Source organism: Lytechinus pictus, chromosome 3 (genome assembly GCF_037042905.1).
Source record: "Lytechinus pictus isolate F3 Inbred chromosome 3, Lp3.0, whole genome shotgun sequence".
NCBI classification, from domain to species: Eukaryota; Metazoa; Echinodermata; class Echinoidea; order Temnopleuroida; family Toxopneustidae; genus Lytechinus; species Lytechinus pictus.
Window position 1 is genome coordinate 58,968,735 of NC_087247.1, and position 13,592 is coordinate 58,982,326.

Below are 13,592 nucleotides of genomic sequence, written 5' to 3' on the forward strand. Positions count from 1 at the left end.
GGTTATGACTATACAGGGATGTGCTTTGTTGTGTATAAAGGTTTGATGATGAAGCATTTAGGTTGTGGTTTGGAGCGTCATTATCTACAGCATGCCGTAAAGTCTTACTAATCATTGCATCCAACACAAACCCAAATGCCAAAGATCTACCTGTCCAAATCATTAAACTTTTATGCAGTGCTTCATGGCTTTATATGCTTGGAAGTTCAACCTCTGTTGATTGATATCTGATATCCCCTTGATAAAGATTAATACAGTTTTCATTATTAATGATTTCATATCTTATGATGATAACCATTAATCATTGTTTAGTAGATATTTGGAATGAGAGACCAATTCAACAAAGGCTGTTTTCTTTAAGTAATACTTCAATTCAGTCATTTCATAAATTCTTAAAAGTCCTATACAAAGAAGTTGGATGTCATTAGAAAATAAGGATTTATTTGCAATCCTTTGTAATATCTTAAAATGTACTTTTTCAATTTGGACTTGTTGTGTAGTTGTGTCTGAAAGAGAATATGCTAATCGTATTTTCTATGAAAACAGAAAGTGATGGCAGACTTTCCCCAAACAGTTAATGTAGCTGTGACGTCATGGGTTATGGGCAGGATATTACACTTTTGCGCAATCAAGGAAGTAAGCAATAAGCAAGTTAAAACAAAGAAATTTCCGGCTATAACACTTCAATGTGACCATTTAAAAAGAATACATATTAAGATAACAGTGAATTGTTTGATTATTGAAAAACTAATTCAATTGAAATCATGTATCAGTAATGTGGCATATGAAAAGGATATCTTTTATGATAAAATTTACATATTCATACACAAATCTTGTAATATATATACTCCCCTCCCATATTCATATTCTATAATAACTATAAAAAATCAAAACCAATCTGGGACTTGTTACCATATGAAATGTTGAAGTTTTTGGGGGATTGTGGCAGCTTTCATTTCTTGTGGGCTATATATCATCCAATATTAACATCTTTATTAATAAGAGTTTTAGTAAGTCTTTAATAGGGTTAGGATTTCTTTGTCGGATAAACAAAATTTGTTGTGACCTTTGTCTACACAATTTACTTTCTTTCCCCATAAATGATATACAGTATACAAATAGCGAATAGGCATGAGTGTTATGGTGCGAGATTTCACATGAGGTGAAAGAAAGATGTTCTATTCAACCAGGCGCTAGCCGAGTTGAAAAGAGCGTCTCTTTCTTTCACCGAATGCGATATCTCGCACCATTGCACGAATGAGAATATTCGCTACTTGTATTATACAACGCCTAGAAATCTAGTGAAAATATGGGGGGAAAAAAAGTTATTCCCTGCAGTAAGCTATGAAAAGGGAGCAAGAATATTGAAAGCAAAATCCCACAAGCTCACATTACCGACATCGGGTAGCATTGCGCATTTAGCCAGCAGGCTGTACGCATATTGAGCGCAATGAATTAAATCGTACTGTGACGTCACCTAAAGCTGTGCAACGGTACATCTTGGATGGTACGTCGTGTGTGCAACAGTACGAATGTTTGACATTCAGCCTCCCATTTGCTCGCAACAACAAGCTAAGTAGGCGTTGTACAATATTAAGTAAATGAATTTATGATTCAGTTTGTTTCTAATGTGATAGGCATTATTTCTAATGTGATAGGAGTAACTGAATTTATTCATTAGTTGAGCAATAAATCATGAATGCTAAAAGTAACTTTGATTGCCAGCAATATGCAATTTCTTTTAAGTTTTAGTCTTCCTGTAAAATAGTCCCAACATATAAATGTGCTATCGTACAAGTTTTACCCCTTAGTTTCATGACTCATATGTTTTGCAGACTTGGTTAGATATTGAGTTTGCCCTTGACAATTTGACTAGGAATCTATTATATACATAAAACACTGTGACCCTTTTGTGAAATGTGGATAATACATGCTCCAAGGTGAAATCTCATAGAAAATAACCCCATCACTTTTTATAGAGACAGGAAAGGTGTCCCGAATCAGTACAGAATTTTTTCACTGCTAGTCATTCATTTCTGTCTGATTTTCAACTGTCATTGGGCAGTAAACTTGTCATAATTTTGTTGTGGGGAGGAGAAAGGGGAGATTCCCACCCTTCTGTCTGGGCACAGTTGTAACATTTATCATGACACCCCCTTAAGCAGACATGTGTGGCTAAGGTAGATTATTTGTTGGTCAAAATATCCGTTGTTGCATCAACGTAAGCAATGATTCACATATTCTGAATGAATAGGATAAAGGCTAATACAAATAGTGACAATGTAATTAAATCTATGACTTAACTGAGAGTAACTGAATTTATTCATTTCATACAGAGCTCTTGCATAATAGCGGAAATATAAGAAAAATGCTTTGTTGGCCAGAGCTTTCTTTTGTGGTTGCCCAAACACTGATTGATGGAAAGACTTTTCTTTAGTTAGCGTCATGAAACTAGTAATTTAATGATACGTGATCTAATTTGATTATTTCAAAGACTACTGTGACACATAGCCTGTGAAATTACAAAATCATATAAAAAAGTATATAAAATTTGGCCAGACATTCCATATGTCTTTTGCCCAAACATAACTCACGGATCACATATGTCAACCTCACCAAATGTGATGCTACAGAAGATAATGTGTTTTGATGGATGAAAATTATTTATTTGGTTAGATATTCGTGCTAGTTTTCAAATGTCAACTTTCTTTTGAGGACAGGTGGTTTTGTTGAGTCTGGTGATATTGCCAAAGTTTGTTGAAATGTGGTTTGAGAGTAGGTGGCCTGATAATTTAAAGAATCAAGAAACTAGAGTTTAGTTGCATAAAACAGAGGCATACATGTATGATTAAGAACAACCAAAATGTTTGAGTCATGTGGTAAACATCACCACAACCTTCCATTTCTCTCTCTCTCTCTATATTCCATCTTCAAGCAATCAATTGAAAAATAAGATAAAACTAAGAATGAAATACAGTTTAGAGAATGACTCTACAAAAACATCTAAGCCTACATATTTGGTAATATGTATTAACACATCCAGAGCTACCATGAACTAAAAATGAAACTTATCTAGGTTCCCTTTCCCAAAGATTTTCATTGGGATATTTTGTTTTTTTTGCCACTACACCAGAATCCTTTAGAAAGTATAGCCTGAATATCAGCATAATTGTTCTTAGAATTGGAAGTTATCCAGGTATTCATGCAAGCAATTTTCCATTGTTATATTGGTAGGAAGCCAAAAACTGCTTAGTCTCATCCCAAGTGGACTGGTGTGTCAGTGAGACTAGAGGTGTGAAATGATGAGAACATTAGCCTCTGGCACTGATCAGATCAAGATTAAAACGTGCTAATATAATACTGAAGAGATAAACGTAATCTGACATTACTCAATCTGTTTCCATTGTCTTCAACAATGAACCAAGTTTGCTCATGGCTATTCTTATGTTACATAGACCCATTGGAGTTGAATGTAACATTAGGTCAAGTTTGACAGAATTTTCTTGTCTCTTTACTGCAAGTTTGACAGAATCCTCTTGTCTCTTTACCGCAAGTAAGACTCCTTTCTTTAATGGATACCTATATCTTATTGACAATAAAGTAAATATTTGGCATATTATGTTGGAAACACTGATTAACTTTAGACTGTAGATTCCAAGGACTTTTTTTATCCCATCTGGACTATAGAGCACCATCTATGCCTGCATTTTCTTGATTTTTTTTTAAAACCAAAACTGGTCTTCTTTATTTTAATAAAATGCATATAAGTATATACAAACAAAATTAATGTCTTACAAATTCTTTAGAATTACATTTCGTTTCGTCAGATTCATTTATAAGTTTTCTTTTTTTTTATATTTCTCAACATCATATCTACTTTTCAGAACATAAGTAAACATCATTTTCAAATAATTACAGTTTATCCTTTTCGCAGAAACTAGTACAATCTTATGACACTTGTTAATGGAAAATAATGCATAATTCAATATTAAATTAATTTTTTTTTTATTTTCTCTCCTAAAACCATAAACAATATACTGAAGCTTCAAACAGAACTGTTGATCTGCACACTTTCTTATTAACACCTCAACATATTTCCAAAATGTTTGAACTTCTGAACACAACCAAAACATATGCAATAAATCGCTCAACTGATTACACACACTACACATATGCTTCCATTTTTTTAAATCAAAGAGAATTGAAATTAAAATGGACCATTGGCATTATCTTGAATATTCTTAAGTTTTAGTGTCCATGTAAACAACCAAGAATGTTTATCATCTTCGTCCAATCTTTCTCTCCAAAATAATTCTGCCCTAGATTTTTCAGCCTTCAATTGCACCAACTCATGATAAATTTGTTTTACACTAGAATTACAAGTAAGTAGTGTGCTTAAAGACGGCATTACAGATTCCTCGTTCAAAAGGGTATTTTAAAATTTTCGAAACAAAAATAAATTATTTTCTTTTAATTGTTCTCTCCAGATTTTTGGTAAAAACATAATACAAACTGCATATTCTGATAACCATTGACCATCAAGACTTAACAACTTCTTTTTTAAATCATTTACAGTTAGGAAGGTATTCTTAGATACTAAATCACCTACAAACAAAATATTTGAACGTATCCAGTTTCTGAACAACAACATCCTTCCATTATATCTGATATTGTTATTAAACCATAGCAGTTCTTTGCAAATGTCTGCACTGGAAATTATATGGTTTTTTTTCTTGAGCAAATTTTCTTTTTTAAAAGTAAAGTAAACATACAATATTTCACGATAGAACTTTGGAATTTGTTTCAATGACAAAATATATTGCGGATCACACTTACAATTTTTTTAAATAAAACTTCCGCCGAACTTCTCAAACCAATAATCAAACATCCATTTCTATTTTGACTTAGTATCATCAAAATATCTGAACAGCCATTTTAACTTGAAACTGTTTAACTTTGAACCTAAATCTAGCATGTTTAATCCACCATTAGACAAATCATTAAGTACATTGGCTCTTTTTACTTTATGAATTTTGGATCCCCAAAGAAAGTTCGTCATTCAATTGTCTATTCTTTTAACCAGGTCCGTGGGACTAAAGGTTATTTGAGCAGTGTATACAAATTTAGATAATATTAATGTATTCAAAATAACTATCTTACCTTTATATGTAAGATTTTTTTGTTTACAAATGTTTAGTAATCTTTCTATTTTGTTTATTTTATCTTTTGTCCAATTTAGCTCACATCTCATAGATTCCTTTGTTGAAAAAATATACCGAGGGCTTTAACATGATTCTCTGCCCATGGAATATCACTAATCATTTCCAGAGGTTTCTCTTTTCCCAACCACATAACTTGTGTTTTATCCTTATTTAAAACAACACCTGAAACTTTTCCAAAGTCTAATATATGCTCAATAGCTTTGTTTCCTGAATGATTATTTTTCACAAAAAGTGTCATATTGTCAGCTAACTGACATAGCTTTATTTCCTTAGATTTATCTCCAACTAAAATTCCCTGTATGCCTTCATCATTTCTGATCTTGTTGCTGACACATTCAATGGCTAAAATAAAAAGTAAAGCAGAGATCGGGCATCCTTGTCTTATCCCTCTTTTTGGGTAAAAAGTTTCTGTAAAATATCCATTTAAAAGAACGCAGTTTGAAATATGTGTATACAGAATCAAAATCCATTTTCTAAACATTATTTTGAATCCAAATTTTTCTAAACATTCATTTATAAAATTCCATTCAAGACTGTCAAATGCTTTGTAGAAATCTACAAATAAAAGACGACCATCAACTTTTTAAGTTGTGTGTAGTCAATAATATCCTGAATTATTTTAGCATTACAATACCCAATTCTACCTTTTATATAACCAACTTGATCTTCATTTATCAGTGATGTTAATATTCCTTGCATTCTATTTGCTAAGACCATTGCAGCCAGCTTGTAGTCAACATTTAGTAATGTTATTGGCCTCCAATTCCGGATATCTTCCTTTTCTCCTTTTTTATACAATAATGTTATGACACCATGACGTTGGGTGTACAATAAATGCCCTTTCTCAAAACCCTCATTTAAACTACCCAAAAATAAATCCTGTATATCTTCCCAGAATTCCATATAATATTCTACTGTTAGTCCGTCCCCGCCCGGTGTCTTTTTTCGTTTTATATTTTTCAATGCCTGCGTTATTTCTTGAGCAGAAATTTTACCTTCACATGCGTCAGCTTACTCTCTTTTCAATTGTGGCCCGTCTATGTTCTTAATATAATCTCTAACCTCACATTTTTTCTTATTTAATGAAGTATATAATTTTGAGTAGAATTTGTGCACATGCTGCAAAATTTTAATCATATTATGTTCACTATTCCTTCCTATCTTTAAGGAAGTGATTGTTTTTTTAACTGCATTTTGTTTTTCTATTTCTTTAAAATATTTTGTATTTGTCTCTCCTTCTTCATAATACTGCACTCGTGACCTGAATAAAATTGTTCTATTTTCCTTCTTAAATCTACTATATCTTTTTCATGATTACCCTTGTCAGTGCTATTAATCAGCTTTTCATATTTCCTTTCTAGAATCTTTATATTAGCATTCTCTTTTGATTTTAATCGTTTGGCAAAACGAAGGGAGCATTCTTTTATCTTGATTTTACACATGTCCCAAATGTATGATATTTCATTTTCAAGTTTCAGCTCGTCTTTCATTTCATTTACTATATTTCTAATTAACGACGTATATTCTTCATTCACTAAAAGAGAGTTATTCAACTTCCAATACCCTCTACCTCGATTTATATTTCCACAAATCAATGTTAATGTAACTGCACAATGATCAGGGCATTTTCTTGATAATGTCAATAAAAACTTTAATCTTTTCAAACATTGCCAAACAAGACAAAATTCATTTTCAAAAGCATCAAGGTTTTTGATAAAAAAATTGTAGTTCCATTAAATAAACAATCAGTAAATTTGTGGATATTCTGCATAAGTATATTGAATTGAAGTTGTATGTATATTGCAATTATCATCAATCAATGTCAAAAGGATAGAGAAAAATGTCACTGTTATCTTGTATTTGGTTAAGACTGTCATCATCAGAATATATGACCCTGTTACTCTTAAAACATTAATGTGATGTTTTGGGAATGAATGATCCATGATACTTCATTGCTACTCTTAACCTACCAGAAATAGAAGAAAGAATCTATTCTTATCAGCTCCCCATGAACGCTTTGTCTTCTATTTCATCTGCCGAGATCTTGACAATTTTCAGGAAGTGATCATGATTTGCTCAATTTGGATTGGAGATGAAAATAGACTTTCTCCCACAATGTCAGCAAATATTCCTTGGCTTTCTTAAAGTGAGTCAGACAGTGAAACAGGGGGAGGAAGGAATATGTAATTGGACCAAAGCAAAAGGTTTCAAGCTTTCACAGAAATATAGATATGATTTTCTAAAATTATTTGATGAGTGCTGAGTTTTAGCTCAAATGTGAACTTGGATGATTGTATGAGACAACCTTCAGTTTTTCATGAACAAGATTCATATATTGCTGCGCTACTCTTTTTTTTTTGAAACTTTTTTTCTAGCCTTCTATTCTTCTTGTTTTACTTTTACCATTTTAAATGGATGCAGGAAGCAATTACTTTAATAGGTTTATCTCAAACTCTTCATTCTGAGCCTGTTATTATTATTGGCCCCATAAAGTAATGCAAGAACCTGTTCTATGATCTCAATAGTTAGTCCAAGTGATCAAAGATGAAAGTGTGTAGGAAAAGGAGCTTAGACAATTTCAGGTGACACCAAGTTCCACCAACATGGTTTGAAGTCCCACAAATAGAACCCCCTCATCCTCCTGTTTCCTCTTTACTTTATTTTAATATGAGGAAATTACATTGCTTATTTGAAGACTGTTTAGGAGTATTATGTTTTCCATGAATACTGGGTTCACTTTCCTGTAAAGAGAGTGGATTTTCTGATTGTTATTCAGTTGGTGTTTACATGTTTATTTAAAACTTAGAATAAAAGTAAAATCTTGGAGCATATTTATTAAGTCTCAGTTCAAATTTGTTGTCTCTGTGTGTGAAAAATGTGAATATAAGATTTTGCACATTTCAAGAGAGGGATTGATGTTAAACACAAGGTACACAATATCGTGAATACCTAAAAACACTGCATCCGAAATGAAAAATTCTAACATTAATTCAAGACTTGCTTATGCATTTAATATTGGCTGCATAATTGAATCCATTTGATATCTTTTTAAATATCTTGTTCAAACTGAAATGATGCATCAATATGATCCTTACAAAGACCAAAGCCATATTGATAAAATCATCATACCTACAAATAACATGGATGTACTCACGAGCTAATCCACTGATTAGCTCGTGTTCTCTGAAATTTGTAGTTTTTATAAAATTATGACAATTTCAACTCCATTTCAGGTACCACTACTGCGAGAACTCTATTCCAATGTTCAGCGACATAAGGACCAAACAACGGGTCAGAGGTACTCCAGGAATGATTCTAGTCCTAAGTCAAATAGAGCAGGTGAGATCAGCATGGAGGGATACATGGAAAAACTACCAATGGGAAGAAGGAGAGCATCACTTATCAAGAAATGGAAGAAAAGATACTTCAGAGCTAAGGCAGGGAATCTTTTCTATTATGAGGTGAGAAAAACAGTCTCCATTAATTTTTTTTATTTTCAAAATGGGGGGAGTTATGTTTAACTGCTTTTAGAAATAATTTTTTAAAAAGAAATGGGGGCTAACTTTATAATGAAAAAAATAGTTCTTGAGTTTTTAATACACATTCTACAGAGCTTGTTGACCCTTGTCTTATATGCTTTAACAAATCAGTATTTTGCAATAATTCATATATCACTGAACATAACTTTGGATCTTATTCATAATAATGCCCCTTGATAAAAAAAATTATATATTATATAGTCAAACAATATTAGAAATTATCATCCATATAGAGTGTTCTAGCAATGCATAAAAAACAAGTATTTTGGTCTGCATCAATTGCCCATGCAGTATCAGAGAGTATCCCTCAAAAGGACCGAAATCCGACAAATATCCCATAGGCTCCTGTACAAATTTCCTATGGAATATGAGAGCATATTCAACAGTTTGGGGCGCGTGCGCGAATGTGTGAAATATACAACGCGTACAACAATGCGATGCGCAGCATAGAGCACAACTACGTTTGATGACGTCATAATGAACTACATGCAAGTAGCATGTCAACGACTAAAATTTATCCTATGATGAAGCATAATGTGATAAGTGATATTACTTCTTAAATCAAATTGTCCCCCTTTTTTTTTGGGGGGGGGGGGTGGGTAGGATAGATGATAACAATTATATTGGATGGCCTTATTTCATAAAATACCAGAAATATTCCACTCATCCGCGATTCGTGATATATTTTCCTGAACTCTTGGAATATATCTGGTATTCCATTCTGAGCCATCCAATATAATTTAATTATTAGGTAATATATTTGAGGTATATTATTAGTGCACTTATCAGGATTGAATTTGTAGACAGTGTTACTTGCATTGTTGAATATTTATTGTATTCTAGGATCACAAAGCCAAGAAGTCACTAGGATATATTCATCTGATAGGAGGCAAGGTCACAGAGATCAGTAACAAGGTCTTAGAAGTAACAGATATGGTAAGAAAATAGTACTCTCCCTTTCAGAGAAAACCTGAAGAAATCAACCTCTGGGCTAGAACCATGAGCAATCATGGAAGTTTACTGCACTCAGTTTGCCTAATTATTATTATTGCTATCATCAACATAATTTTGTTGTTTCTATAACTGTACATTACATAAGGATTTTGTTTCATTCCTAGTGGCTCTCTACATGATCTCAAATTCATAGAATAATAGCTCATCATTCAAACTAAAGTGTCTAGAATCATTACCTGTTTTCATCTTAAGATATTTTTTCCCTTCTGTTATAGCAATTCCCATCAACCATTCAAGAAATCTATTACTTTATTAAAACTTCACAATAAACAGTATTTTTAAATATGCAATTCATAAATGATTTCCCTGAAATGTAAGCTGTGTTCTCTCTTAACTAGCTGCGTATAATACTCGTGATTAATCTTATAAAGTGAGGAATTGAAAACTTGATTCCTTAGCAAAGAAGCAGAGCAGTTTGTATGGTATTTGTTTATCCATTCCACTCTGTAGATTAATCTTGGATTAAACTGCTTTGCTGACCAACCTAAGTTTGGTCATGACACATAAGATAAATGCTTGGAGATGAGCATTATCACCTCATCGTCTATCAATTATTGACCTATACAAGGCCCACCACCTGTCCTATCCATAGGCTCTTACTCATTAAAACAATCCGCTCCTCAGGTAACCTGCTATTTCCTTCACACATCGGTCTAGAAATGGTCCCGTAAATCCCCCTTTCCTTGACCGCAGCGATTACCGCGAGACTGTCCATGGGTGGCAGAAGCCTCCCTTCTTAATCCCTGGTAATGTTACACAGCAATAATTTTGTTGAAAAGATCCAGGCAAAGTTTCCTCCAAGGTGACATCCCTACCCAGTTGACACTTAAGATATCCAATGGGAATATAGAAATGGATAGACAAAAAAAAACCACCATAGTGTTTCTGACTCTATAGTTTATCATTAGAGTAGGTAATTGCTGAATGAAATTATTAGTCTAGATTCAAAAGAATATTTTATTTCTAATGTCAAGTGTTCATTATCATGCATTTTTAAATGAAAAATTTTTAATCGAGAAATCAGTGTTACATGTAAAACCTACTACAAATTCAGACAACACCTTGGAAACTCCTACTAAATAACATTGAGCTTTTCTATCAAGTTAAATATTTATATATTATTTGATTTTCAGAGAGGTAGAGTACTGCTACTGAGATGTAATAGTAAAATGGAGTTTGAAGATTGGAAGAATATCTTGACAGCGGAGACTGGTGCATTCGTACCTAAGTCTAACATTGCCCCTCCTATCAGCAAGGTAAGATCTTTGGTAGATGATGACATACTACTTATATTTCCTCAATAACCTCAACTCTGGATTTTAAGTTCATTGATTTTTATTCCCAGAAATATGTATAGTTTAAAGAAAAATTCATCTTGCAACGTATCTTAATCTTTTCCCATACTATGTAAATGCCATTTTTGAAATGTTAAAAGCCTCACTTTGTAAATGTTCCATTTACAACTACCACTAAAATGATCCAAAGTCTACTTATATTTCATTTCTGCAGGAGTGTATCTCCTAGTTACGTTTTAAGGAATAGGGATGCACGATTGACATAACCCCTCTTACATTCTATCTGAATATTTTATTTCTATTTTGTAAAATTGTCCTTTGTCTAGATACATAAAGTTCATATTACCTGGCCATTTGCCACTTACCATAACTTGATAAACTTTCAATAAAATATTCCTGTCATAAACAATTTACATCCTGAAAACAATGCCAGCTATTTATTGAATTCAGAGCCGATATCATCTGCCTGTAATCTCTTGAAATCTCTTTTGGCCTACTGTTACTGTATGTATATTATCTTTTTTTGACAGTGAATGTATATCTACTGTTTTCATACTTTCAAGACTAAATAGCTTATTGGTCTTGCTAGTTGAGTTGCCACAGGGTTTTCATAAGGGTGTGGTTTTAAAGATTGATCCTTTAGTTGTCATCCCATAATCCATTGTTACCCAAGTGTAAAGACCATCCACTGGGGAATGAAAGTAATGACATCATTGCTGTGGATGATAATAAATGGCACTATTGTTCCCATGTTTGAGATTAATTTTGACAGAATTTGAGATTTTTGTATTGGGTTAATTTTAAAATTCTGCAAAGAGTCTCAAGATCAGAGATACATGTCTGTTATCAAATATTTCTTATTTTATTTACAATTCAATTAAAAGGATTCTGAGTTCTTGAGAAAATGTCAGCATATCCCATACTTTTGATCAGATTTTTAATGGCTTTAACAAGCATGGATTTGTTTATTACTTTATGGTAATACTATAAGCTGATGGATGTACATCATCAAAGGTTATATATATTTCATTTTTTCTGTTTCAATTAGAGAGTATTGGTAGTTGATCTAGGTGGTTCATCAGTGAGGGCAGGTGTATTATCAGAATCCGAGACCCCCTACCCTCAGGTGTTCTTTCCTTGTGTAGCTGCCACACAGGGTAGAAGTAAGGACAAGACAGCATATGGATTTAATGCACTAGCACCAGATTGCAGGGCTACCTCCAAACTTCATTTTCCTTTCAGGAAACAGGCCAAACTAGAACAGGTAGGTGAAAGAGGGGTGGGCAGGATAGGGTACAAATGAAACACTGAGATTTGATTAAGAATGATGATACAGGTATTTATTAATAGAATGAAAAACAAAATCATAGTATGATAATGATATGAATTGGATTCAATCATTCTATAAAAAGTTACATATTTCAAGAAATATGTGATTCTGAGCAAGGTAATTAACAAAAGAAATGATTCACAGGAAATACATGTAAGATTAATAATGCTACTGGAGAGGGAGTGGCTGTGTGACCAGAAATTGATAAACTGATTGGGAATCTGATTACCCAAGATAAATAGAGGGGAGGGGCATTGAACAGTTGGTGGTGAGCCAGAGTATTATCATAAGGGGTGAGGGAATTGCAGAATTAGAAAAGAGAAATATCTTAAATCATGGTTAGTATCAAATTAGCATCTTTAAGAAATCATAAAATGTTTTATCATATCATTTTACTAATTTCATTTGTGTATGTATTTTTTTACCAGAGGTAAATTAACGAAACAAACAATCTGAATTCTTGACAAAGAGAGATTCTTGTTAGATTGTGTAATTCTAACATAATTTTCTGTTTGAAAATAATCATATTGTGAAAAAAAATTGAGTGGGTCATTCTTAAACTGCAATATTTTCTCTAAAACCATGGAACGTCCAGATTCCAATGAACCATAGATTTTTATTGAATTATATAGATAGCCATTTTAACTCATATTTATTCACCCTAAAGATAAGAAAGTAATTTTTGACTACTCAGTAGATTTAAGCGGGCATTATTCTCCTTGTAGACTGATTCAATTTCCACAATGAGATGAGGGGAACCTGGTCTAGACATTCAGTAAACATGATTGATGATGACTTTCATAAAAGATATTGTTCGCATGTAACCATCCGGTCTTGACATACATGTGTACGTGAGGATTTAGTGTCTATCATTTTACATAAAGAAAAGGTCATTTGATATACCATGACTAAGTCAACTGTCATGTTGAAATCAGCTTGGGGGTATCTTGCTAAGCCTCTTAATTTAGAAATAATTCATATTTTTATCAAATTTCTTTAAGGAGGAAAGACAGGGTCTTATTTTTTTTTCATTTCTGCAGAGAACTTTATATGCAGGATGTGCATATTTCTACCTGAAATTTGCCAATGTCAAGAGATTGATTAGTTTGAACTCTCCAATATTAGTAACCTTTTCAATATAATTGGAAATCTTTTGAAAAAATTCCATCCAAAATTAATATGAAAGGCTATT

At 32.7% G+C, this 13,592-nt stretch overlaps 1 protein-coding gene across 1 annotated transcript in view; it reads left to right on the plus strand.

The window, feature by feature from the left end:
- The window catches only part of LOC129255453 (actin, clone 302-like), a 31,723-nt gene that overhangs the window by 4,756 nt on the left and 13,375 nt on the right, over positions 1 to 13,592 (plus strand). Inside the window, exons 2-5 of the mRNA XM_054893806.2 lie at positions 8,456 to 8,683; positions 9,605 to 9,697; positions 10,909 to 11,031; positions 12,119 to 12,334. Of these exons, the coding sequence (XP_054749781.2) occupies positions 8,456 to 8,683; positions 9,605 to 9,697; positions 10,909 to 11,031; positions 12,119 to 12,334 (660 nt within the window). The remainder of the gene's footprint in view (positions 1 to 8,455; positions 8,684 to 9,604; positions 9,698 to 10,908; positions 11,032 to 12,118; positions 12,335 to 13,592) is intronic.